The sequence below is a fragment of the Arvicola amphibius genome, chromosome 12 (genome assembly GCF_903992535.2).
Source record: "Arvicola amphibius chromosome 12, mArvAmp1.2, whole genome shotgun sequence".
Taxonomy (NCBI): Eukaryota; Metazoa; Chordata; class Mammalia; order Rodentia; family Cricetidae; genus Arvicola; species Arvicola amphibius.
This window is the reverse complement of record NC_052058.2, coordinates 22,551,720-22,575,448: the sequence shown is the minus strand read 5'-3', so window position 1 is coordinate 22,575,448 and position 23,729 is coordinate 22,551,720. Positions and strand designations below refer to the sequence as shown.

At 46.1% G+C, this 23,729-nt stretch overlaps 3 protein-coding genes across 10 annotated transcripts; 1 reads left to right on the top strand and 2 right to left on the bottom strand.

The window, feature by feature from the left end:
• Window positions 1–352: 352 nt before the first annotated feature.
• Nit1 (nitrilase 1) lies at window positions 353–3,765 on the bottom strand. 8 transcript variants are annotated; one of them, XM_038349702.1, is made up of 7 exons: window positions 3,636–3,765; window positions 3,000–3,095; window positions 2,362–2,619; window positions 2,154–2,257; window positions 1,826–1,959; window positions 1,569–1,694; window positions 353–910 (listed from the first exon to the last, which is right to left on the bottom strand). In XM_038349702.1, the coding sequence occupies exons 3-7, from the start codon at window positions 2,607–2,609 to the stop codon at window positions 644–646; spliced, it is 879 nt and encodes a 292-aa protein (XP_038205630.1). In that variant the 5' UTR covers window positions 2,610–2,619; window positions 3,000–3,095; window positions 3,636–3,765; the 3' UTR covers window positions 353–643. The 8 variants fall into 8 exon arrangements, with proteins under 8 accessions (XP_038205630.1, XP_038205623.1, XP_038205626.1 ...); XM_038349695.1 differs by having other exon boundaries at window positions 3,668–3,753; XM_038349698.1 differs by having other exon boundaries at window positions 3,552–3,726.
• Pfdn2 (prefoldin subunit 2) lies at window positions 3,750–17,742 on the top strand. Its single transcript, XM_038349710.1, has 4 exons — window positions 3,750–3,885; window positions 15,057–15,145; window positions 15,235–15,358; window positions 17,151–17,742. The coding sequence occupies exons 1-4, from the start codon at window positions 3,811–3,813 to the stop codon at window positions 17,325–17,327; spliced, it is 465 nt and encodes a 154-aa protein (XP_038205638.1). The 5' UTR covers window positions 3,750–3,810; the 3' UTR covers window positions 17,328–17,742.
• Window positions 17,672–20,767, bottom strand: Klhdc9 (kelch domain containing 9). The gene is made up of 4 exons (XM_038349711.1): window positions 20,107–20,767; window positions 19,707–19,866; window positions 19,426–19,624; window positions 17,672–18,044 (listed from the first exon to the last, which is right to left on the bottom strand). The coding sequence occupies exons 1-4, from the start codon at window positions 20,631–20,633 to the stop codon at window positions 17,878–17,880; spliced, it is 1,053 nt and encodes a 350-aa protein (XP_038205639.1). The 5' UTR covers window positions 20,634–20,767; the 3' UTR covers window positions 17,672–17,877.
• Window positions 20,768–23,729: the final 2,962 nt, after the last annotated feature.

Sequence of the window (23,729 nt, the reverse complement as noted above, 5' to 3'; positions counted from 1 at the left end):
CAATACACAGGATGGACGGAGGACAGGGTGCTGGTTAAAGTTTCTCTGAAAAGGAGGGGGTGTGTGGCATGTCCCTTCCATTTCTAGTGAAATAACAAATGAACTCTTCCCTCATCCTGAGCCCCTTTGCCCTTGCTTCCTTCTGGCTTGAGAGAAAGTGAGTATTCAGTATCAACTCCTCCTCCTGCCCTCTACCTTTCCTCCTGGAGAATGGGGCTAGGACATGCACTGAGCCTTGTTGCACTTTCTTAGGTAGGGAGGCATGTTTAAGCCAGGAGGCCTACAAGTGGAGCCTATTCGAGCAGGTGCCATACCACCTCCCCTTCCAGCCCCCAAAGGAGAAGCCCAGACAGACATTATGATTATTATATTTTTTTCAATGCCAGTGCTGCTCAGCCTTCAGCGTAACTTCAGTTTTCATGAAATAAACACTGACTATATAAAATTTTACTTTTCTGAAACTGAAATCTGAGATCAGGTCAAAGTTTCTTCTTTCCCATGAACCTGAACCTGTGTTCCATTAAGAGTTTAAGGTTCTGCAAGTGAGAGAACTGTGCTTGGGTCCTGCCTGCAAGTCACAGTGGCCCCACTTCACAGCTGAGTATGTCTGTGTGTGTCTCAGCCCCAGCAGAAGTCACAAGGCTTATGACAGCGGTTCACCCAGACTGCCATACAGGTCAGGTCTGCGATGCTGGAACACAGGCAGGTGTCGGCGCATCTGTCGCAGAAAGTTGAGATCAATTCTGGCAAGGCAGAGGCCTGGTCCCTCGGAGCAGCGGGCCACCACTGTACCCCAGGGGTCCACCACCATGCTGTGGCCATAACTTGCTCTTGTCTCATGGTGGCGTCCACACTGTGCTGCTGCTATTACATAGCACTGAGATTCAATGGCACGGGCCCGCAGCAACACCTGAGAAGGAGAAGTGTGTTCACTCAAGCACATACAGCAATTAATAAGCAAGTGGCAAGAAGTGGACATTCCAGGCCAATCTACTCATTGACCATTCTGCTAATCAACCAGAATTAGTGACTGTAATAACTCTAATACAACTCAGTGTCTAAGAAATGAATTTCCCCCTAGATGGGGAAGGAAGATAATCCTTTCAAGTAGAAAGCGAAGGAGAGTAAGATTTGGCTGTTTTTTTGTTTTGTTTTTGCTTTTTTGTATTTTCTATTTTTTGAGGTAAGGTCTCACTGTGTAACCCTGGCTGGCCTGGAACCCACAGAGATCTGCCTGCCTCTGCCTCACAAGTGTTGGAATAAAAGGCAGGCGCCACTGTTTTCTGTTTTGTTTTTCAAGACGGGGCCTCTCTGTGTAACCTTGGCTGTCCTGGAACTTGCTTTGTAGACCACACTAGTCTCGAACTCAGAGATCCACCTGCCTCTGCCTCTAGGTGTGTGCCACCACTACCTGGCTTCTATTTTGTTTGAGTCAAGGTTTCTCTATGTAGAACATATTGGCCTTGAACCTGTGGCAAATCCTAGAGTGCCTGGAGTTTAGCTCTGTACCACTCTACTAAGAGTAAGATGAAAAGGAGTCCTTATGGTTTGAAGAGGCATTCTCTTACCTCCCAGTGGGCGGGTCCGGTAACAGATCCAAAGGCTGAAGGATAAGTAAGTATTTCTGCCCCAGCTTGAGCCAATTTCAGAGAAAGTTCAGGGAACCGCATGTCATAACAGATTGCTAGACCCACCTGAAATTAAAAACAACCCACTCATCTTCCCTGTCCCGTTCATCATAACATCCAGCACCTTCATTATCCTACTCCAAAGGGGAATGTTACCACTTTTTCAATGTATTCCTGTTTCCTTTTCAAACTCCCACCTTGCCTGCTGGTGTGCTGATGGGTGGCTCAAGAGTGTGTCCAGGCATAGTAGAGTTGCTTTCCCGCATAGGCCCCTGACCTGGGATCTCCACATCGCACAGATGTGTCTTCCTGTAATGGGCCACTACTAGCCCTAGAGGAAGAGACAGAAAATACTCGGTGCAGGGAAGTGAGAAGCCCAGCTACGCTCTTCTCCCAAAGAGTAATAAAGCTAAGAACAGAAGTACAAAACGCACTAAAGCCAAGTAGTTGAGAAAATAATGCTGAAGGACCTGGGCTGAAGGGAGAAAAGCCTAGAAAGAGGCGAGTTAAAATGTTGAGTCTCACCCTTGTTGTTCAGAAGCACATGACAATTGTAGATTTTCTGAGTCTGCTCCCAGTCTTGGCCACGTTCGTGGAATCCACCCAAGGACAGCCAGATTCCACATTCCCTGGGGGGAGGGGACACTGACAACTATTCAAGGCTCTACCCCCTCTATGTGGCAATCCAGGAACACTGCCCAGTCATGATTCTATTTCCCTCCCACCCCTGTACCTGGCAAGCTGGCTATATCGTTCCATAAGGTCCCCATCCAGTGGCTCAGACAGTTGTAATGTCTCGGCAGGATTTCGTGCAATGAAGTCAAAGGCCTCAGGCAGAAAAGCCAGGCAAGCACCCAGTCTGGCCGCCTCGAGAACCAGCTCAGCACATGTCTTAAAGTTCTCTTGCTTGTTTGGGGTTGATGTTACCTGGCACACAGCCACCAGGGGCAGTTCCCAGGAAGTTGATGAGGACACCGCCATGGCTCTGGGCCTGTGAAGGGCACAGGCAGTGTTCTCAGATTTGATAGCACGGAGAAACCCAGAGGCTCCAAGGGGGCTGGGCCAGAAACATCAATGTTTTTCTCTTTTGAGACAGGGTGTTTTGTAGCCCAAGCAGGCCTTGTTATGTAGCTGTGGATGACCTTAAACTCCTGACTGATCCTCCTCCTGCCTGTTTCCCAAATGCTGAGATGACATGGCGGTGTGTCTCACCATTCTTACGGAGCAGAACCCCAGAGCTACCGGAGTTCACTTATTAAATGCTTGGTGGGTGGCAGACGCCTTTGTCTCCCACTATGCAGTTATTAACATGGATTGAGCAGCAACGTGCCAGGCAGAGAACATAAAAACAAAAAACAAAAAACATGTTACCTGGGCTGAGTACAAAATACTGAGCTTCGAGGTAATCGGTATCCGATACACAGAAGGGACAGGAGTTGGCGAGGAGGCCTGGTGATGAAGCCCAGCCTGAAGAAGGTGAGAAATCAGGACACCTAACCCTCCTTCAAGCATTAAGTTTCTACAATTCTCTGCCATTTTCAGGCCCGGACAGTATTCCCCTCCCCCAAGGCTTCAAAAACACTTTAAAAAAAACTATTAGTAGCTATAGAAGGAGATCATAAAATGGGAAAATGAGAGAGGAGACTATAATCCGTGCCTCAATACCTCAACTTCCAGTGATCTCACATTTAAAACTGAAGCCCTTTTCCTCTGCCAAACGTTTCCGCAGCTCAAGTCATCTCATGGAACCTTCCTCGTTTCCCCTATTCTCTCTTCTCGGCTGTGCCACCTGCACAGCTTTATAGACTAAACATATCTTTCCCCTTACACCAGTATCTCGGAAGGAACGTTCACTCTCCCTAGATCCCCACCATCTCGTGGTGGGTAGGGGGCACAGGACCGGATCCCAACCCTAGACCCCACCCTGTGATTAGCTCGTCCTTCCCCGCCTCTCCCTGGGACAAGAATCTCTGTTGCACAAGTTAAAGCATCGCAGGTGGAATTCACCGCAGCGGGCAGGGTTGGGGAGTAGGTCCTACATGAAGACACCGCCAAAACCATTCGCAGGGTCGATCTGAGGAGCTTCCTGGAACCAGAAGCGCTGGGGCAAGTGGGTGGTAACTACCAGACCGGATGTGACGCACTGGGAGTGCGCAGGCCGGAAAGCTTGCAGGTGGCGAAGATGGCGGACAGCGGCAGTCGTGTGAGCAAGAGCAGCGGGAACAGCACGGGGAAGGGAGCGGTGTCGGCGGAACAGGTGAGGATCGGATCGCGAGCGCCGAGGGTTACTGGGTCGCTGTCGAGTTCCTGCAAGAAATGCGCTCTGTGACTTGGACGTGCCCTTAGCCCCCTCCACGCTCGCCGTGGTCGCACACAGGGGAAGGGGTGTTTTGGAGGTGGTCACGAGCCCTCCTAGGGCATGGGTAGGTGGGTATGTAGCTGAGAGCCACGTCGCGGGGTGGGAGGTCCAGGTCCCTAGGGTGTGGGTCGTCCTTTGCCCCGTCTCCGAGGTACCATGAAGAGGGTATGGTTTGGCATGGCATCTAGTAACGAATCCCAGAGGGCTATTAGTCAATGAGTTGTTTAGTCTGTGACTCCAAACCCCGCGTTCACCATCGCCGACACTCTGCAGAACCACGTGCCTCGGACTCGACCAGTTTAGTCTTCTGTAACTATTTTAACCGAGGAGTAGTTAGTAGATAGGCTTTATGGTTTGGTCTTGGAGTGGGGTGGAGGTTGCGACAGGGTCGCTCTATGTAGCTTTGGCTTTTCTGAAATTCACTATGTAGATCAAGCTGGCCTGAAACGCAGAGATCTGCTTGTCCCTGCCCCTGCGTCTCAAATTCTGGGATTAAAAAGCGTGCTCCACTATGTTGGGCCAGTGTTGTTTAGTCTTTTGAGACATGGTCTCACCAAGTAGCCCAGGCTGGCCTCGAAGTCGCTGACTGTGTTCTCGGAATGTAGACTGACTTTTCAGAAGGGACCAGAAACCCTTTTCTGATCCAAGTTTGCTTCTCCTATATAACATTGGGATACGTCTGACTAATCAGAAAGTCCTTTGTGGTATGGGAACTGTGCCTTGTTAAGTGATTAATTCCTATTAGAAGAAAAAAATCACACAATTGAATTGTAACTAGCGGTGTAGCTAAGTGGGTTAAGTAGGAAAGTCCTGAAGTGTAGGATATGAGAGGGTGTTCAGGTTGGGGTGTATGTGTGTGTGTGTGTTGAACAGTTGTGTTAATCATAGGTGCATTTGTTAGTTAATTGTTGAAAAATCAGTACAAGCAGGTAAAGGGTATCAGCATAGAGTTTAAAACCGATCCTATCAAAGAGCACAATCTATTGGAGCCACAAAAGTGGGGGGGGGGATTTTCATAATTCTACTGTGAGACAGAAAGTATTCGAAGAGAAGTAAACTGCAGTGAAATTCTGAGGATGGAAGAAACAACAAAAAATAATGGTCTTGGAGGGTCTGTCTTGTGTTAAGCTCCACTGAACACAGAGAAATAGGTAAATGAAACAGACCTTGTCTTCAGCTTCGTCGAAGACTAGTTAGAAAGACGGGATGGCCAAGAGTGGTGGCTCTTGCTGGATTACCACACCCCTCTCCAAGCTAGCCTGGGCTATAGAGTGAAGCGCAGTCTCAAAACAAACACACAAACAAACAAGACAGGCAGAAAAACAAATAAAACAATGAGGCTTTAAAAAAATATTTTATGAGCCAGGCGGTGGTGGTGCACGCCTTTAATCCCAGCATGGGAGGCAGAGGCAGGTGGATCTCTGTGGGTTCGAGGCCGGCCTGATCTACAAGAGCTAGTTCCAGGACAGGCTCCAAAGCTACAGAGAAACCCTGTCTCAAAAAAAAATATATATATTTTATGGGCTTGGCGGTGGTGGTGCACAGCTCTGATCCCAGCACTTGAGAAGAAGCAGAGGCAGGAGGATCTCTGTGAGTTCAAGGCCAGACCGCTCTACAGAGCTAGTTTAGTTTCAGGACAGCCAAGGCTACCCAGAGAAAGACTGTCTTGAAGAATAAACAAATAAAGAAATGTTCATAAGGGGCTCGAGAGATGGCTTTTGCAGGGCCCCAAGCTTGGTTCCTAGCACCCATGTTGGTTGGCTCACAGTTCCCTGTCACCTCAGCTCAAGGGAGTCCAATGCCCTGTTCTGCCCTCCAAGGCAGCTACACTAGAGTGTACATGCTCTCACACAGACACACATACACGCACATAATCCGAACAATTTTTCATTTGTTTTTGTTGTTTTGTTTCAAGACGGGGTTTCTTTGTTCAGCCCTGGCTGTCCTGGAACTAGCACTGTAGACCAGGCTGGCCTTGAACTCACAGAGATGTGCCTGCCTGTGCCTATTGAGGTCTGGGATTAAAGGCATGCACCACCACTGCCTAGCCTAAACAATTTGTATATATGGTAATTCTCTTTTATTTTCTGGAGGATAAAATTCTGCAGCTTCATTATATAAAGGATGAGAAAAGTTGGTCAAGAGTTTTAGTTAGAAGTAATAATTCGAAAGCGTTGAGGCATGAACTGCCTGGCATTGGAAAGTCTAGTGGACTTGAAAGCTATGTAGTGGAAAGTTTAAAGGGGGCTACAGGGTTTCTGTGTCTGATGGACAATGGCACTTTAGATGAGGAAGAAAAAGTGGAAAGGAGATGCTCCTGCTGTTATTCGAGGGTGATAGGGAAGAGTCTCCAGAGGAGACTGAAGTGTGTGTGCATTCTTGTCTGCGGGTTGCAGGCCAGAAGACATCAGCTGTCATAAGTGTCATTTCCTTTGTTGTTGGAGACAGCTTCTTTCTTTTAGCCTAGAACTCACCAAACTAGCTGGGGTGGCTAGCCAGGAAGGCCTAGGTCCTCTCCCCAGCACTGGCAGAGCAAATGTGCCTCGGGTTTAAGTTCACCAACCCTCTAACATTTCTTTGCAGGCAGTTCGCGCCTGCAGGCCTTTTTCTTCCTTCCTTCCTTTTTTTAAAAAATAATTTGAAATAACTTTTATATATTTATTTATTATGTATACAGTTAGCCAGAAGAGGGCACCAGACCTCATTACAGATGGTTGTGGGCCACCATGTGGTTGCTGGGAAATGAACTCAGGACCTTTGGAAGAGCAGGCAATGCTCTTAACCGCTGAGCCATCTCTTCAGACCCCTTCTTTCTTTCTTTTTAAATGTGTGTTGCAGAGATCAAATTCAAGTTCTTGGGCTTTTTACCTGTGGGACTTCCTCCCCAGCTCAATTTAAGTGTTTATCACTGATGTTAATTCAAGCCAAATATGTCTTTTATAAGGAAGATAGGAGTCAGTAATACTGACTTGTTTTATTGTTTTATTGTCACTTGTTTTATTTTCTGTTCTTTATCATTTATTGGGGTTTTTTGTTTGTTTGAGATGGGATCTCTCTGTTAGCCCTGGCTAGCCTGGAACTTGCTATGTAGACAATGCTGGTCTAGGACTTGTGGGGACATTCTTCCCGTTCCCGCCTCCCGGGTGCACCAAAGCACTTGGCAACAGAGTGTTTGTCTGCCTCTGTGTGTGTGTGTGTGTGTGTGTGTGTGTGTGTGCCATATTTGTACCTGGTGTCCTTGGACTGTGGAGGGCAGAGCATCAGATCCCCTGGAACTGGAGTTCAGTTGGGAACTGAACCCAGGCCCTTTGCAAGTGCAACAAGTGCTTTTAACTGCCGAGCCATCTCTCTAGCTCTCCAAGTTTGAGGCTTTTTAATGTAAGCTGTGAGGAAATCCCAGAAACATTTTACAATTAGTTTTACTCTATAAAACAATGCATTTTATTGTGGGAAGTGTAGAAAGCATGGGGACAGGTACAGATGGGAGATAATCTAGATTAACCAGTACTAGACCAACTTACATTTGAATTATGTCTTTTGCTTGTCTCACCCTTTATTCTTTTATGTGTGTTTATGGATGGGTTAAAAAGGAAGATGCCCTAGTCCATGCTACTGCAGCCTAGGGAAGCCTGGGAAATTTACAAGTGAAACGTTTATTTTGCCTTGGGGTTCTAGAAGCTGACAATTTCATGGCCATAGCAGCAGCATTGGCAAGAGGTAGACAGGGGAAGGGTGAGTGAGTGCTTGCAGAAAGGGAAAAACTCGAGAAGCAGTCTAACTCTATAAAAACCTGCTTTCCTGGAACCAGCCTCCTGTAGGTAGAGATTTTCATCGGGACCTCAACTAACCATGCAGAGACTTAATATGAATTATAAATGATCAGCCAATAGCTTAGGTTTGTTACTAGCTCTTACGATTTTAATTAACCCATACTTCTGTTTCTACCACGTGACTCGGTGCCTCATCCTGCTCCTCTTTGTCTCATCTTGACCCCACAGACTGAGAATTAACCAATAAGAGGCTACAGATAATGGGCCAGGCAGTGTTTAAAAGAATACAGTTTCCGTGTAATTATTTTGGGTAAAGCTAGCCAGGTGGCGGGACACAGCCCCACCGTTCCTTCTACAGATTGGCGCTCCAACATGATGGACTAAATCCACTTAAAAACCTGAGAGGGCTTTAAATAAAGGAGAGAGAGTTTAACACAGCCTTTTGCTGTTTGCTAGGACGTGCCGTAGAGAGATTTCCTGTTTCGGCAATAGTGGCAGAGAAAAAGCTGAGTCAGTTTAAATCGCGGCTTCCTGGGGCTGTGCTGCCAATGCAAACTCTGGCTTTAAAGCATTTCAGTGGCTTTTATGGGACTGGATGTTTGTGTGTCCGCTCAGAATCGGAAAGAAAGTACTCTGAGACCAGGCCAATGGCTCACTGCTCCCTGCCTGCACCTGGGCAGATGGCGGAATCAGGCTTAGGCGAGCCGGAGAACATGGCGGATTTCTGCCGCCATACAGAGAGATGTTTCCAGGCTGCGCAGTGCTCTGTGCGTCAGATTCGGCTGTAACTTGGATGAAAAGAGTTTCTGTGCTGCATGCTCAGTCTCAGAATTAAACTGCTGAGTGCGGCTCCAATGTGGACTGCTGTGTGCCTGGAACTGTGTGCAGCTCAGGGGCACCAAATGACTGAGGCAGGAACGGCTCTGGCTCTGCTCCGCCATGCTGAACTGTGCTGATCTCAGGCAGGATCTATTGTAATTACCATGATAACAGCGCAGTTAAGGTTTAGACTTGGCTGGAAACAGGCAGTACTGTATTACCTCTACGTGGCACAACTTAAGTTTTTAAGAAGTGCTTAACCTTTTAAGAAGTGCTCCTGGATAGTAAAAAAATTACAGATTCACAATAGGACAGATTCAGACATAGAAGACCCCCATATGGGTCACAATGTTGGATGAATGTACGTAGGCTTGAGAGAGAGAAAAAGAATATAGAGAATAAAGTTAATGCATTTTAAAAAAAGGGTAAAGCCTTTATTTAAAGAGAGAATAAAGTAAAGTGATAGAGTGAAAATAAGCCACGTAAAAATGGAAAATTCACAGAGTCTGGATTATGTATTTTATTGTGTTTTCTTTGAAATTTTTGACTGTAAAGGAGCTAAATACAGAGAGACATTTCATTATGTGGGCTGCCAGGCTAGAACAGAATGGACATCTTAACGGTATGACTTCAGAATTTAGATCTAAGAACATGATGCTTTGGAAAAGAGGGTCTTCTTTTGTTTTCACAGAGGATAACACCCTGTGGATTGCTTTTATCCCAATATGGTATGATAGACCACGCCCTCCTGAAAGGTTGCTATGAACATCTTCAAAAAATTACTTCACTCAACTGCCAACTGAGATGAACCTAGCAGACAGGTTATACCATGAAAGACCTAAATAACAGCGCCCCCATTCAGCAGGAAGCAGTTTGGAGAGAAAAAACTGCGCCCATTTTCCCAAATATTGTTTATAAATGTTCTTTTACATTTAAAGGGGGATATGATATAGAGATGAATAATTTGCATTGGTATGGATTTAAGGTCAATTTTGTTATATTTTTATGTATTTCTGATCTTGATTAAGCTATTGTGATTGTAGTTCATTTTAAAGAATGTAATATATAATTAGGAAATATAGGTTGTTAATGGATAATCATCAATAATAGTCAAGCTCGTAGTCATGTTAGTTAGATTTTCTAGATATATAGAGACATATTTCAGTTAGATAGGCATTCTTCATATCTTTCAAAGGCTACAGAATATGGCATTTTAAATGTTTTAATAACTTAGGGCTTTTCATGACAATGAGACACGTCTGCTCCTGGCAGCACCAATCTACTTCAAGAGGAAGATGGGCATCGAAGAGGCTCCTTATGGAGTTTGATAGCCATTTGGGCAAGAAGCTGCTCTTGCCTGGACTGTTGCATAGACTGGACACAAAGAACCCACAGAAAGAGGACTGCTGAACTTGCCTAAAGGTGAGATGGTCTTTCAGGGTTCCTGATTCATGAAAGAGTCTGTGAGACATTCTGCTAGACACAGCAGAAAGTGACTGAACTGTCTTTGGACTTTCCTGCTTCATGGAAATGTCTGCTGGATACTATGGGCCTGAAGGCCGAAGATGGATGCCCCAACGGTACAGAGGAACTTTGGGTGACTGTCCAGGCAGCGAGTTGTCTCTGTCATTTCTAGAGTTTGAAAGTTGCATATTTCTTGTTTACTTAGGTAGTATTATATCCTTCTGGAGTCTTTGATGGAGATGAAGAATACATAGATAATTATAGCTTTCCTTAGTTATGATAAAAGATAAAATAGATCTACATATTGTAACTGTAATTCGTGTTTGATAACTGTTTTGTTATATGTAATTTTGCTATGTTAAAGTTAAAGCCTTTTTGTTTAAACAGAAAAAGGGGAAATGATGGAGGAATGTCTATATGTTACTTTCATTATTAATAAAGAAACTGCCTTGGCCCTTTAAGAGAACAGAAAATTAGGTAGGCGGAGTAGACAGAACAGAATTCTGGGAGAAAGGAAGCAGAGTTGGGGAGATGCTTCAGGAAGTCGCCATAGTGAGTCGCCATGCTTCTCTCCGAGATGGACGCAGGTCTGATAAGCCACACCTCGTGGTGCTACACGGATTACTAAATATGGGTTAAAGGAAGATGTGAGAATTAACCAATAAGAGGCTACAGATAATGGGCCAGGCAGTGTTTAAAAGAATACAGTTTCCGTGTAATTAATTTGGGTAAAGCTAGCCGGGTGGCGGGACACAGCCTACAGCTCCACTCTACAACAGACTCTGCCTTTTTTCTTCCCAGCATTCTCTCTGCTCTGAAAATCCCACGTAGCTATCAGCCAATAAGCTTTTTAAAAAATATTTATTTATTTTTAAATATTTATTTATTATGTGTACAATATTCTGTCTGTATGTATTTCTGCAGGCCAGAAGAGGATACCAGACCCCATTACATATGGTTGTGAGCCACCATGTGGTTGCTGGGAGTTGAACTCAGGACCTTTGGAAGAGCAGGCAATGCTCTTAACCTCTGAGCCATCTCTCCAGCCCCCCTTTTAATATTTATTTATTTATTCATTTATTTGTTTGTTTGTTTGTTTATTATGTATACAATATTCTGTCTGTATGTTTGCAGGCCAGAAGAGGGCACCAGACCTCATTACAGATGGTTGTGAGCCACCATGGGCTTGACTGGGAATTGAACTCAGGACCTTTGGAAGAGCAGGCAATGCTCTTAACCTCTGAGCTATCTCTCCAGCCCCCCCCCCCCAATAAGCTTTTTGTTAACAATGAGAGCAACGTTTCACGGTGTACAGTAGGATTGTTCCACTTCAGGCTCCCACACATGGGCGCCTGCACACAGGTGTGCCCGCATACATGTACACACACAAAATGGAAAAATAAAGAGTTCTTTCACAAGCTCAGCAGGATGATTCAGGGGCATAGGCATGATGTTTTGCTTCATTCCCAGGATCTATATAAAGCCCCCTCCCCCAGCTGTAAATTGAACCCTTATACACAAAGGTCAAGTACTCTATCACTGAGCTAGATCTTAATTTGTTTTCATGTTTCAGAAGTAAACAAGACACAGCATCTAAGCTATCATAGAGCTTGGCACATAGTAGATGTTCTTTACTTTCCATACTGGGGAAAGCAGTTGTAGGTTCATGAAAGAGTTAAGTGTTTAAAAATGGTTTATATTTGCATGTTAATTTTTCCGAGAGATAATAGAAAAGAAGGCACAGTGTATAGTGGCAAATAAGACAAATATAAATAAAAAAGATTTAGGGTTGGGGGTTGGGTTGAGTGCTTGTCTTCTCTGCATGAGGCCTTGGGTTGGATGCCTAGCATTGAATGTACTGGGTGTGAAGAGCACTCTTGTATTCCTAGCAGGACTTGGAGGTGGAGGCAAGAGGATCAGAAGTTCAAGTCATCTTGGCTACATGGCAAATTTGAGGTCATCTTGGGCTATATGGGCTAAAAAAGAAAAGAAAAAGTAGAAAAGTTTTTTTTCTGGGGGCTGGAGAGATGGCTGTCCTTTCAGAGGTCCTGAGTTCAGTTCCCAGCAACTACATGTGGCTCACAACATCTGTAATGAGATCTGGCACCCTCTTCTGGCATGCAGGCAGAACAGTGTATATTTAATAAATAATAAATAAATCTTTAAAAAAAAAAGATTTTGTGTTTAAAAAGGGGGAAATACTGGGTTGGTGGTGCCGTATACCTTTAATTCCAGCACTCAGGAGGCAGAGGCAGGTGGATCTCTGAGTTCAAGGCGAGCTTGGTCTACAGAGATTGAGAGTACTGGCTACTCTTCCTCACGGCTGTCTATAGTGGGATCTCATGCCCTCCTCTGACATAAAAAGAACAATAGGGAAGAAGGAAAAGAAGAATTAGATATAGCCATAGCGGAGAAGACCACTAGAATATTTGTATTTTAAAAGGAACAATGGAGCCAGGTGGTTGCAGTGGTGGTGCACTCAGGAGGCAGAGGCAGGAGGATCTCTGTGAGTTCAATGCCAGCCTGGTCTACAGAGCAGGTTCCAGGACGGACAGGCTGAAAAGCTACAGAGAAACTCTGTTTTGAAACACACACACACACATGAGAAGTGGGAATGGAGCTAGATGGTTTTTAAGACCCCAGCGATGGCCGCTTAAAATTGTTGGCTGAGTTATGTTGCAGTTTGCTGCTGACAGTGCATTTACTTTTACTACACTTATGGCCGAATCTTTCTACAGTTGGGGATAATTCACTCATTTCAGTAGATTTAGTTCATATCCTGAAAGACAACGACAGATAGTTTATATTACACCAACATAAAGAAATAGGGTAGGTGGCTGGGATAGCTCCCTGGTAGATGCCTTCTTAGCATCATCCCCCCCCCACACACACACTCACAAGCCCTAGGCCTGATCTAACACTACAGTGAAAGGGGTTGAGAGGTGGCTGTTGGTAAGATGCTGGCCAGGAGTGTGATAACACATATGTCCAGAAGAGCGCGCCATAATGCTGGGAGAACATTTAGAGTCTGCTTTAGTCGGAGGATTTCCTTACTTACTTCGCCCTCTCCTCTTCCATGTTTTTCTTTCCGCATCTTCCCTCCCCTCTTGCCCTCTCTACTTCTCATCTCCTTTCCTTCTCCTCCTTTTAGAAGACAGGGCCTCTGTCCCAGGTTGCTTTGAACTCATGATCCTCCTGCCTCAGCCTCCTCAGGCCAAACTCCTTTTTAAACTAAACAAAACAAACAACTCGTTTATCTTTTTCTCATTAGTTTTCAAGACAGTTTATCAACATAGCCTGACTAGCCTGAAACTTAACACGACCGTACCTGTTTTAATGAGTGTTTTTGAAGAATAGCAGGTAGTTTGCAAAATTAGCCCAAAAGGGCTAATTAGACTAAAGTTCAAGAACTGGGGCCGCTTTAAGGAATCCAGGAAGGTCACCTCTTTGTAACCACAGGCACTGCAGCTTCAGCTGCTTTTATTAGACCTTTGCTTCTACCCACAACTCAGTATCTGAATAAAGGACTGGCATAGGTACTAACGTCTAGGGCCGGGGGCAAGGGTTTTGTGATTCATGACCCCACAGAAGCCCACAAGCTAAGGAGGAAGGTCCACGTGGGCGGAAGGTAGCATACCATGCACAAGTTACGTTGTTGGTAGTGCTGCTGGGACTTGAGCCCCAGCGTCGCTTGCGTGCTAAGGCGCCTCTCACTGACTTTATCTCCAGCCTTGAGCTGTTGTTAAAGAGTTTATGTGGCTTAGTGGATGAAGCACTTGCTGCATGAACCTTGCCTGGGATCTGATCCCTAAAGTTGAAGGAGAGACTGGAACCCCAGGGTTGTCCTTTCTGAAGGTCACTTCCCAGTGCTCACACCCAGAAACTCAGGTGAATCTGACACTCTCTTCTGACCTCCACACAAGCACACCACGTGCACACAAAAGTAAAAATTTTTAAATCTTAAAAAAAAGCAGGGCTGGAGAGATGGCTCAGCGGTTAAGAGCATTGCCTGCTCTTCCAAAGGTCCTGAGTTCAATTTCCAGCAACCACATGGTGGCTCACAACCATCTGTAATGAGGTCTGGTGCCCTCTTCTGGCCTGCAGGCATATATTGTATACATAATAAATAAATATTTTTTAAAAATGGCAAGGACTGAAAAGATGCTGACTTGGTTAAGAGTAAATACTGTTCTTCTAGAGGACCCAGGTCTGATTCCTGGTTCCCATATCAGACCTGCAACTCCAGCTCCTGGGAATCCAACACCCTCTTCGGGTCTCTGTGTGCACAAACACACATCCGTATAATTAAAGATAAAACATCTTGCTGAGGCAGGGGTAGGGGGTAGAGACTGGTGAGATAGTTCAGTGGTTGAAAGAATTTACTACTTTTGCATAGAACCCAGGTTCAGTTTCCAGCACCTACACGGTAGCTCACGACCATCTCTAACTCCAGATTCAGGGGATCTGATGCCCTTCTCTGGCCTCTAAGCACCAGGAACACACATGGTACATATACATACATACTTGCAGGCATAACACTCATAAACATATAATAAAAATGAATAAATTGGGAGAGACAAAAAAGCCCTCTCATCCCTCCTTCTTTTGATTTTTAGAGACAGGGTTTTTCTGTGCAACAGCCCTAGCTGTTCTGGAACTCACAGAGATCTACCTGCTTCTGCCTCCCAAGTGCTGGGATTAAAGGCGTGTGCCACCACCACCTGGCTGCTAACAGCCTTCCTTACCTGCAAGTCTCCTGTATGTGTTCCAGCAGCCCCACCCCACCCCCATTTAGATCTGTTATTAAATCCCCTTGTGCCTAGCAGATACCTCACACATGTAGGCACTAAGTGCCTACTGGGAAGGAATTATACAGACTAAGAAACTGCAGATTTGTATTCTACTTTCCCAAGACGGGTATCCACTCCTCCTCTTTGTGGAACGCGCCGTCCTGTGGGCTGCCTTCACTTTCTGGCATCTTCACTGTCTCATCTCTCATCTTGTCTCATGTCTTAGGTAATTGCTGGCTTTAATCGCCTTCGGCAGGAGCAGAGAGGCTTGGCATCCAAAGCAGCTGAGCTGGAGATGGAACTGAATGAGCACAGGTAAGAAAGTCACAGAGAAACAATAGAACAATTGAGGGAGGGCTACAGTAGAGTGGGACTGAATTTTGAGGGCTTGTTCTCTACCCTAGCCTAGTGATTGATACTCTGAAGGAAGTGGACGAAACCCGCAAGTGCTACCGAATGGTTGGCGGTGTGCTGGTGGAGCGGACTGTCAAAGAAGTGCTGCCTGCCTTGGAGGGTAACAAAGAGCAGGTGAGCAAGGGGTTAAGTAGGGAAGACCAGGGATATAGGGAATGTGAGGGAAGAAAGTCCAGGCAGAAATTCATGTTGAAGATAGCATGTAGCCTGTTAGTCTGTGCCCTTAATATGATTGCGAAGTCCAACTCCTTACGTGGGGAGTTGCTGGCTGCGTGCCCTTTCCATAGGCTCTTTGATGTGGTTGATTTGGGAGGAGGATGGGTAGAGCAGTGTTTCTCACAGTGTAGTCCATGGATACCTGAATCAAAATCACCTGAAGAACTAGTTTAACAACGCTGGATCAAATCCAGGCCTTATGCATTCCAGGCTAAGTCTGCCACAGAGCTACACCTCCAGCCAAGAATCCGTTGAAAGTGCAGCTTCTTACGCTCTCTCTCTGAATCCACTGAACCAGACCCTCAAAGATACCAAAAGTAACATTTTAAAAGGAGAAAGAGTACTGACTGGGGTGCTACATACTGGTGATTAACTTGCTGTGATGAGACAGGGGAATCTTGGATTTGAAACCATCCTGGGGAAACTATAAGTCAATAAGTAAAAAAAAAAATATATGAATGTGACCAAAGAGAAGAAATGATAGTGATAAATGCTGGTTTTTTTTGTTTGTTTATTATATATACTGTGTTCTGTCTGCATGTATGCCTGCAGGCCAGAAGGGGACCCCAGAGCTCATTCCAGATAGATGATTGTGAGCCACCGTGTGGTTGCTGGGAATTGAACTCAGGACCTCCAGAAGAGAAGTCAGTGCTCTTAACCACTGAGCCATCTCTCCAGCCCGATAAATGCTGTTTTAAAAACAAGCAACCCACCCTCCCTGGGAAGCTGTTGGCAATTAAAGGTTGCTAGGAGAGGGTGGGCCATTGTCTTCAGTAATGTAGCCCCGGTGAGCTGCTCGTCCTCCAGTGAACAGCTCCAGACTCTGAAGGGTGGTCCTGGTAATACTCAGTGGGCCACAAAACAAATCCGAGATACATGATTATGAGATGGGAGATTTGTCAGGGAGGTGGATAAAGGAGTGGGGCTGGCCAGGTGGTGGTGGTGTATACCTTTAATCCTGGCAGGTGGATCCTTGTGAGTTTGAGGCTAGCCTGATATACAAAGTGAGTTCCTGGACAGCCAGAGCAACAGAGAGAAACTCTTGTTTCAAAAACAAAGAAAAAAAAAAAAAAAACTGGGGCTAAGTATCTAAGTATGATCAGGATATATTATGTACATTATACTATTGGAAGAAGCCGCTCATTGGTTCCTGGCCGCCCGGCTAGCTTAGACCTGAAATAATCACACAGAAACTGTATTAATTAAATCACTGCTTGGCCCATTAGCTCTAGCTTTTTATTGGCTAACTCTTATATTAATTTAACCCATTTCTATTAATCGGTGTATAGCCACATGGCAGTGGCTTACTGTTCCCAGCGTCTGTCTCAGGTGAGGATCTGTGGCTTCTCTCCGACTCCACCCTTCCCTGCCTAGCTAAGTTCTGCCCTACTATAGGTCCAAAGCAGTTCTTTATTCGTTAACCAATAAAAGCAACACATAGACAGAAGGACCTCCCACATCATTGTACATTTATGGAGTTTTCAAAGACTAACAGAAGTAAGAAGGTCAGATGATTCCCTTGTATAAGACACTGTCTGAGAAAGAAGTCACTTGAGAGCCTGGGCTTGGTTAATTCTGGCTAAAGGTGAAGTTGAGTATGATCTTGTTTTGCTTCCTCTAATCACTGTCCACTCCAGGTCGGGGAAGGGAGACGTGCAGCCTTTCTATAGCCTCTTTTCTTTACTTCTAGATTCAGAAGATCATTGAGACACTGTCTCAGCAACTTCAGGCAAAGGGGAAAGAACTCAATGAATTTCGGGAAAAGCACAACATTCGTCTTATGGGGGAAGACGAGAAGCCAACAGCCAAGGAGAACTCAGAAGGGGCTGGGGCGAAGTCCAGCTCAGCAGGAGTGCTGGTCTCTTAGGAACTAAGGCCTCTACATTTTTTTTCACCCTGATACCCACTACTAATTTCTTTTTATTGTTGTTGTTATTATTATTATTATTTTCTCTGCTATTGTAATATTTTTTGTTAATTAAATGTTTTGGTCAGAATGCTTAGCTGTAGCCTGAAAGTTTCTCTCATTAAGGGCAAAAGACAGCATACAGCTGGACATGGTGGCACACATGCCTTTTAGTGCTTGGAATATAACAGGAGGCAGGTCTCTGAGGTTAAGGCTATCCAAGGCTATATATAGTGAGACTGTTTCAAACATGCAAACAACAAAAAAAAAAAAAGACAGTTTTTGTCTCTGCCAGGTTAGCGGCTTCCAGTATCAGAAAGGCTTTGGGCTTTCCCTTGCAAATAAAGGTGTCTGCTTGTTTAGTGCCCTTCTAAAATGGACTCAGAGACAACGTGTTGATTCTCGGGTTGAAGTTTAATAAGTATTTGAAGTGGGGCAGTAGCTCTGATGAGAGTGCTGTGTGTGTCTGCCATGACACAGAGGCTCTGGCCATGTGCCTTTCGGCTGCTCTTTAGACAAAGAGTTCCAGGATGCAAACCTGTGGGCTAGCTGTCCTGCCATCCTCACCAAAACCCCCAACCAAATAAAGCTGGTCATTCCAAAGGCAAGTGCGATGGCCCACACGCTTCAGTCCACGGTCTGCGCAGGGGAAGTGGAACCACAGAGGCGGAGACTTGCCTGTAGGGTGGAGAGCAGAGGGTGGTTATTGAGGAGGGATACCTCGGTCTTTGCTTCAGCAATGCTTGCCTATTAATTTTCTCCCCATTTAATTTGTTGGCCTTTTCAAATATTCTATGTATCTTGTCTATTTTGTTTTGTTTCTTGAAGTAGGATCTCACTATCCTGGTTGGTCTCAAACTCTATGTAGACCAGGCTGGCTGGCCTCAAACTTCCAGAGATCTGTCTGCCTCCAGGGACTGGGATTAAAGGTGCGAACCACCATACCTGGCTCTTTCTTTTGTTATTTTGAGACAGGGTTTCTCTGTGTAGCCCTGGCTGACATGGAACTTGCTCTGTAGACCAGGCTGGCCTTAAACTCACAGAGATTCTCTGTCTCATGAGTGCTGAAACGAAAGGCATGTGCCATTACAGCCTGGCTATGGCTCTATTTTTAAGAAGTGTATATATGTGTGTGTGTGTATATATATATATATATATATATATATATATATATATATATATATATATATATTAGATAGGGTCTTATGTGTAGCGCTGACTGACCTGGAACTCATTACATTGTAACAGGCTTTCTTTTGGGCCACCAACCAGCTTCCAAGTAAAGGCATAGAGACATCTTATTAGTTATGAATGCTCAGTCTTATTTTATGCTTGTCCCACTAGCTCTTATTAACTTCTCTTTACCTACATTTTGCCTCGGGGCTTTTTACCTTTCTTTAATTCTGTATGTCCTGCTCCATGTCTGTCTGGCCCTGAGTGTCTCGCTCTCTTTGTTCCTCACTCTCTTCTCATCTAGCTTTAGACTCCTCCTACTTATTCTCTTTGCCTGCCAACCCCACCTGTCCCTCCTCTGCCTATGTATTGGCCATTCAGCTTTTTAGCCAATCAGGTGACTTAGGCAAAGCAACACATCTTTACATAATTAAACAAATGCAGCATAAACAAATGTAACACATCTTTGCCTAATTAAAGAAATATAGACCAGGCTGGTTTTGAACTCACATAGAAGGCATTTGCCTGCCTTCTACCTCCCATCTGAGTTGAAAGGTGAGAACCTCCATATCTGGTTCAGTATATTTCGATTGATGGCTTGGTTGTGAGCCTTAGCCTGAGCTAGCTTTCTGATCCTCTACTGCAATTTCCTTTTTTTTTAGAAAAAAAGACAGGGTCTCTATGTAGCTCTGACTGTCCTAGAATTTACTGTGTAGACCAGGCTGGCCTTGAACTCAGAAATCCATGCACCACCGCACCCAGCCCACCTTTAACTCTTGTCAATTAATTTGTCTTCCATTCTTTCCCATCACTTCATCTTTTTGTAGTTTTCTGGTTCATGTGTCTTTCCCTCCTCCCTTCCTCCAAACATTAGTTTGGCTCTCACGGGTATCATAGATGTAGAGGTCATTGCAGATCGTGTCCCTAGCTTTGGTCAGAGTTTCCCCACCAAAGAGTACAGCGAAAGGTCCCACCACTGAACAGGAATGGTGCCGCAGGCTCTGGGGTCCCTGCTGCACCCCATGTCCACTGCTCACAAGCCTTGCAAGCTGTTCCATCAAACGAGGAGCAACAGGTGGTTCCTCCTTTGGAGAGAAAAAAGGGACTGTCTGAAGGGTTTGCTCATCTCTACTCATTTCTACTCTAAAATGTGAGCGGAGCTAATACCGTAATTTTCCCGTGGCTCCATTGCCCTGCTACTTCTGGCTCAACGGAGTTGCAGCCCCCAAAGAGCAAAAGCTGATAACCCGGGTGGGGTCCAGCAGTTGGCAGCAGAGCAGCACAGTGACCAGACCGTGAGACCGTGTGGCAGCCTTCTTCCTTGTAGCTGTTGGTACACAAATTCGGGTTTTCTGAAAAGATTCTAGTGTTGTACTGCTTTGCCAGAGTGCCCTTGTGAAAGAGAAAATCAGGCTTGGAGCGGATAGTTAAGCCATCTTGGAAATTGGAGATCCAAGAAGGAGGGTGCTAGGGTGAGGACAGGAATTAATTACCAGTAAGTTTGTTAAGTTTTGTTTTTCTAGATAGAGAGAAAATGAATAGATGTTTGGGGCAAAGGTTGCTATACCAATAAGTGCGGGTGCTGTGGTCCAACTTTAACGTGTAGATGCTTCCATAGCGTCGCTGAGTGCGGGTACCACCCTCTCTGCCGGACACTCGCAGCTCTCGGTCTGATAGGCGAGTGCATGTGTGGCTGCTGAGGCCAGCAGGAGGGCTGTTGCCAGGGTTCGCAGTCCATACCTCCCACACTCCACTCTCCGTGTCCAGAGCGGCCACCGTGGCTAAGCGACGTGACCCGTCCCAGCCTCCCACCACACAGAGCCAACGTCCTCCCACCAGTGCCGCATCGTGGTGACTGCGAAGGGGACTGCCCCGGGCTGGCAGTCGTACAGCTTGGCCCCCAGCTGGGTCAAAGATCACAGTATCACTGCTGGGCACCCTTGCACCACCTTCTAAGAGACCCCCTACCAGATAGAACCGTCCTCGCAGTTCGGTGCATGAATGGAAGGCACGAGCCAGAAGCGCATCCCGCGCCACTGGCCTCCAGGTCCAGGCCGAGCCCCTTGCTCGACTGGAGGATTCCGCCCCAGCCATGGGCCCAGCAGAAGGGAGAGCCGTTGGATCGCTTCAGATCACACCCCTTCTTGCGGGGCCCAGCACTTCCTTCAGGCATAGGCTAGCTTCCCCTCAAGACCAACCCAAGTCCTTCCGTACTCAAGACACCTCGTCTCTCCACTGCTGTTGCCCAGCAACCACTGCAGGGACTGCAGCGCTACCGCTGCAAACCGAAGGTCGCAAAGCGCCTGTTACCTTGGAGACGGGAGACCTGGTTAGCTACCGCAATCATACAGTGATGTCGCCAGGGCAACGAGATGTGGGGGAAGTCAGTAAATATCCTAAAAGACTTGGGCTCAAAAAGGGTGGGCGCTGACAGGTCCTTAGAAGAACCCATTGCTGGCGAGTTAGCTAGATTATGACATTCGAGGCGCAGGGGTTGGGGGTTGGGGGAACCCCCGCTGCAGGGTTTCAAACTTGGAATTTTTTTCTAGGGATGAGGTATGAAAGAAACAAGTCACAGGTCAGAGGGAATGAACGCGGGCTAAGTGACTTGGGAGTCAGAGATTTGGGTAGACTTCCCCCAGCGTTCCCATTTATGTAACCGTTAGTGGTAAAGTCCTTCAAAGTACTAATTGGGTGGAGAGTCTTTTCACCTCTGGCCACTAGAGGGCAGTAGAGTCTAGCCTCCAAGGGAAGAGACAGGCGCGAAAGGTGGTGATGGTGGCGAGAGATAGGAAAAGAGACAACATGGGGAAGAGATGCGTTAGAGTGGGTAAAGTGTGTGAGGAAAATTAGCTTAGGCATATCTCGGACAATTTTTCACTACTGAGTCCTGGGAAGAATAATTATTTCATCTTGCCTCTTTAGAATCATGTAATACATGGCACTGTGGAACTCAGGATTAAGAAAGGGTGGAGAGTTTCTCCGATAGGATCCTGGGCAGAGGTGCCCAGCCTTAGAAGGTGGGTGGGGGTGAGACGGGGAGGAGAGAAAAACACCCCTGCCCCTCCCTGCTCTCTTCCTTTGATTCAAGCCGGGTTACCGAAGGCCTTAACGCTGTCCCCACAGGACCCAGTGCAGAATAGAGAGGCCCGGATCAAGGCTGACTGGTTTCGGCTGTAGGAGGAAATGAGACAGATTTCTCCTCCTAGCCCAGCTGCGGAGGGGCAGAATTGGATCTGTGTCCCCCAAGCTGGGCTTTAAGTGGGAAGGGTGACTGTGACTTTGGCCTTTGGTTTCTAAACATGAACTTGCTCCCCATTAGCTTGAGAAATCCAGGCCACGGAGAGTGTCCAAGATTTCAGTGGGAATGGCCATGTTATTCAGGGGACTGGGATCATGTGCACTGGGCCTTTCCCCTCTTGATCCCAATTAGATCTTGAGAGGAAGCTACATGGGGAGGGCATGCAGGGGAAGGCACAGTTGTAGACTATGTGATTACCAGGACCCATTGCCGTTTTCTCCATCCCTCCCTTTCTGAAAATTTGTGGTACTGAGGATTGACCTTGGATATTGCTAGGCAACACTCCACTACTTCGCTGTTTCTCCAACCCATGGGTTTTTTTTTTTTTTTTGGTTTTTTTTGTTGTTGTTGTTGTTGTTGTTGTTTTAAACTTTGAGTTGGGGTCTTGATAAGTTTCCCAGGATGGCCTTCAACTCATTTTTGTAGCCCAGGCAGTCTTTGCTTCAGTCTCCTGACTAGCTAAGATTGCAGGTCCGCCCACCAGGCCTGTCCCCACCTGTGTGTTAAGCTGAGATTCAACAATATCTTTGTGTCTTTGCCCATCCAATTATCTTTTCCTGCATTTGACAAGACAGATCCTCCGTTTTCTAAGTTATGGTAAAATTCTCTTCTACAAAAAACATCCAAGGCCGGGGAGGTAGCTCAATGATGCAAGTCCCAGGACCTGAGTTCCACCCCCCCAGAATCCACATAAAATAAATGGGCATGGCATCCCAGTGCTGGCAAGGCAGAGACGGTGGATCCCTGGGCTCGGTGGCTAGCCCTAGTCTATGAGGTGAGCTCCAGGGCAATGGAGCTCAAAATCTGGCTCAAAACACTAGTGGACAGCATCCAAGAAACAACACCTGAAATTGTCCCTGGCTTCCACATGCACACACATGTGTGTCCTTCCACATGCACACACATGAACATGAATAACCAGTGCCTTTGAGTTCAGCAGTTGGGAAGCTGATGCAGGAGGATGGTTGGTCTAGGCTACACAGAACTAAGCTAACCAAGACTACATGAAAGGGTCCTAACTTTTTTAAAAAGCTAAATAATAATATCCCCAAAACAAAGACCCCCGCCCACCCCAACTTTTTGTATCTGTAGCTAAGAGCTAATCTCCCAAAGGCTTCTCACTGACTCACTTTCCAGCAACTGGACACAGATCTGACACACTCACTCCTTGGAGCCAACACGGTGCTGGCTAGATGGGGTGGGATCATTTTACTTGAACCTCATTGGCTTGCTACACATTTTCAGCTCTTGTTCTTGCCTGTCTTTGAGTTGTTAGTCTTATTCTCTGCCTCTCCTCATGAGAAATAGAAACTCCCCATCCCAGGAGCCTGTGTGGTTTCTCCCAGCTTTGTTTCTCTTCCCTCTAGCTCGGACTCTAATGCCAAGCATTGGACTCTTGCATCGTACCTGGACATGCAGCCTGAGTCTCACACACTCTTGCTGTACACACTCCAGTTCTGTATTTCCTTCAGTTCTACCTAGCAATAACCCTGGAGAGAAATTCCAGAGAGAGGATTGCCTAGGATTCCCTCTTCTCCTGATTGTTCTAAACCAAGTCCATATCTTGAAGGAAGCAGGAAAAAAGTCAAGAAAAGGGAGAGCTGGCAGGAGGAAGTGGGCCCAAGCCAGTCTGCATTTTGTTTTGGTTTTGGTTTTTTCGAGGCAGGGTTTCTCTGTGAAACAGTCTTGACCGTCCTGGAACTAGCTCTGTAGATCAGGCTGGCCTTGAACTCACACAGTTCTGCCTGCCTCTGCCTCCTGAGTGCTGGGATTAAAGGCGTGTGCCACCACTGCCAGTCTGCATTTGCATGACGTGTTCCTGAGAATGGCACCTGAGGTGGTCTATGCTGTCCAGGCTGAGATATCCCTCCCAGCCCCAAACCTAAGCC

Coding starts and splice junctions, on each gene's coding strand:
- Klhdc9 (XM_038349711.1), bottom strand. CDS start 20,633: ATGGCTGGGGCGGAATCCTCCAGTCGAGCAAGGGGCTCGGCCTGGACC. Junction 19,867..20,106: donor CACAGCACCCGCACTTATTG/GTATAGCAACCT, acceptor GTGTACCAACAG/CTACAAGGAAGAAGGCTGCC. Junction 18,045..19,425: donor CCTCTACATCTATGATACCC/GTGAGAGCCAAA, acceptor TCCACCCTACAG/GCAAGTCTCCGCCTCTGTGG.
- Nit1 (XM_038349695.1), bottom strand. Junction 1,960..2,153: donor TGTGCTTCTGAACAACAAGG/GTGAGACTCAAC, acceptor CTCTTCCTCTAG/GGCTAGTAGTGGCCCATTAC. Junction 911..1,568: donor CCGGACCCGCCCACTGGGAG/GTAAGAGAATGC, acceptor TCTCCTTCTCAG/GTGTTGCTGCGGGCCCGTGC.
- Pfdn2 (XM_038349710.1), top strand. CDS start 3,811: ATGGCGGACAGCGGCAGTCGTGTGAGCAAGAGCAGCGGGAACAGCACG. Junction 3,886..15,056: donor GAGCGGTGTCGGCGGAACAG/GTGAGGATCGGA, acceptor CTCATGTCTTAG/GTAATTGCTGGCTTTAATCG. Junction 15,146..15,234: donor ATGGAACTGAATGAGCACAG/GTAAGAAAGTCA, acceptor TCTCTACCCTAG/CCTAGTGATTGATACTCTGA.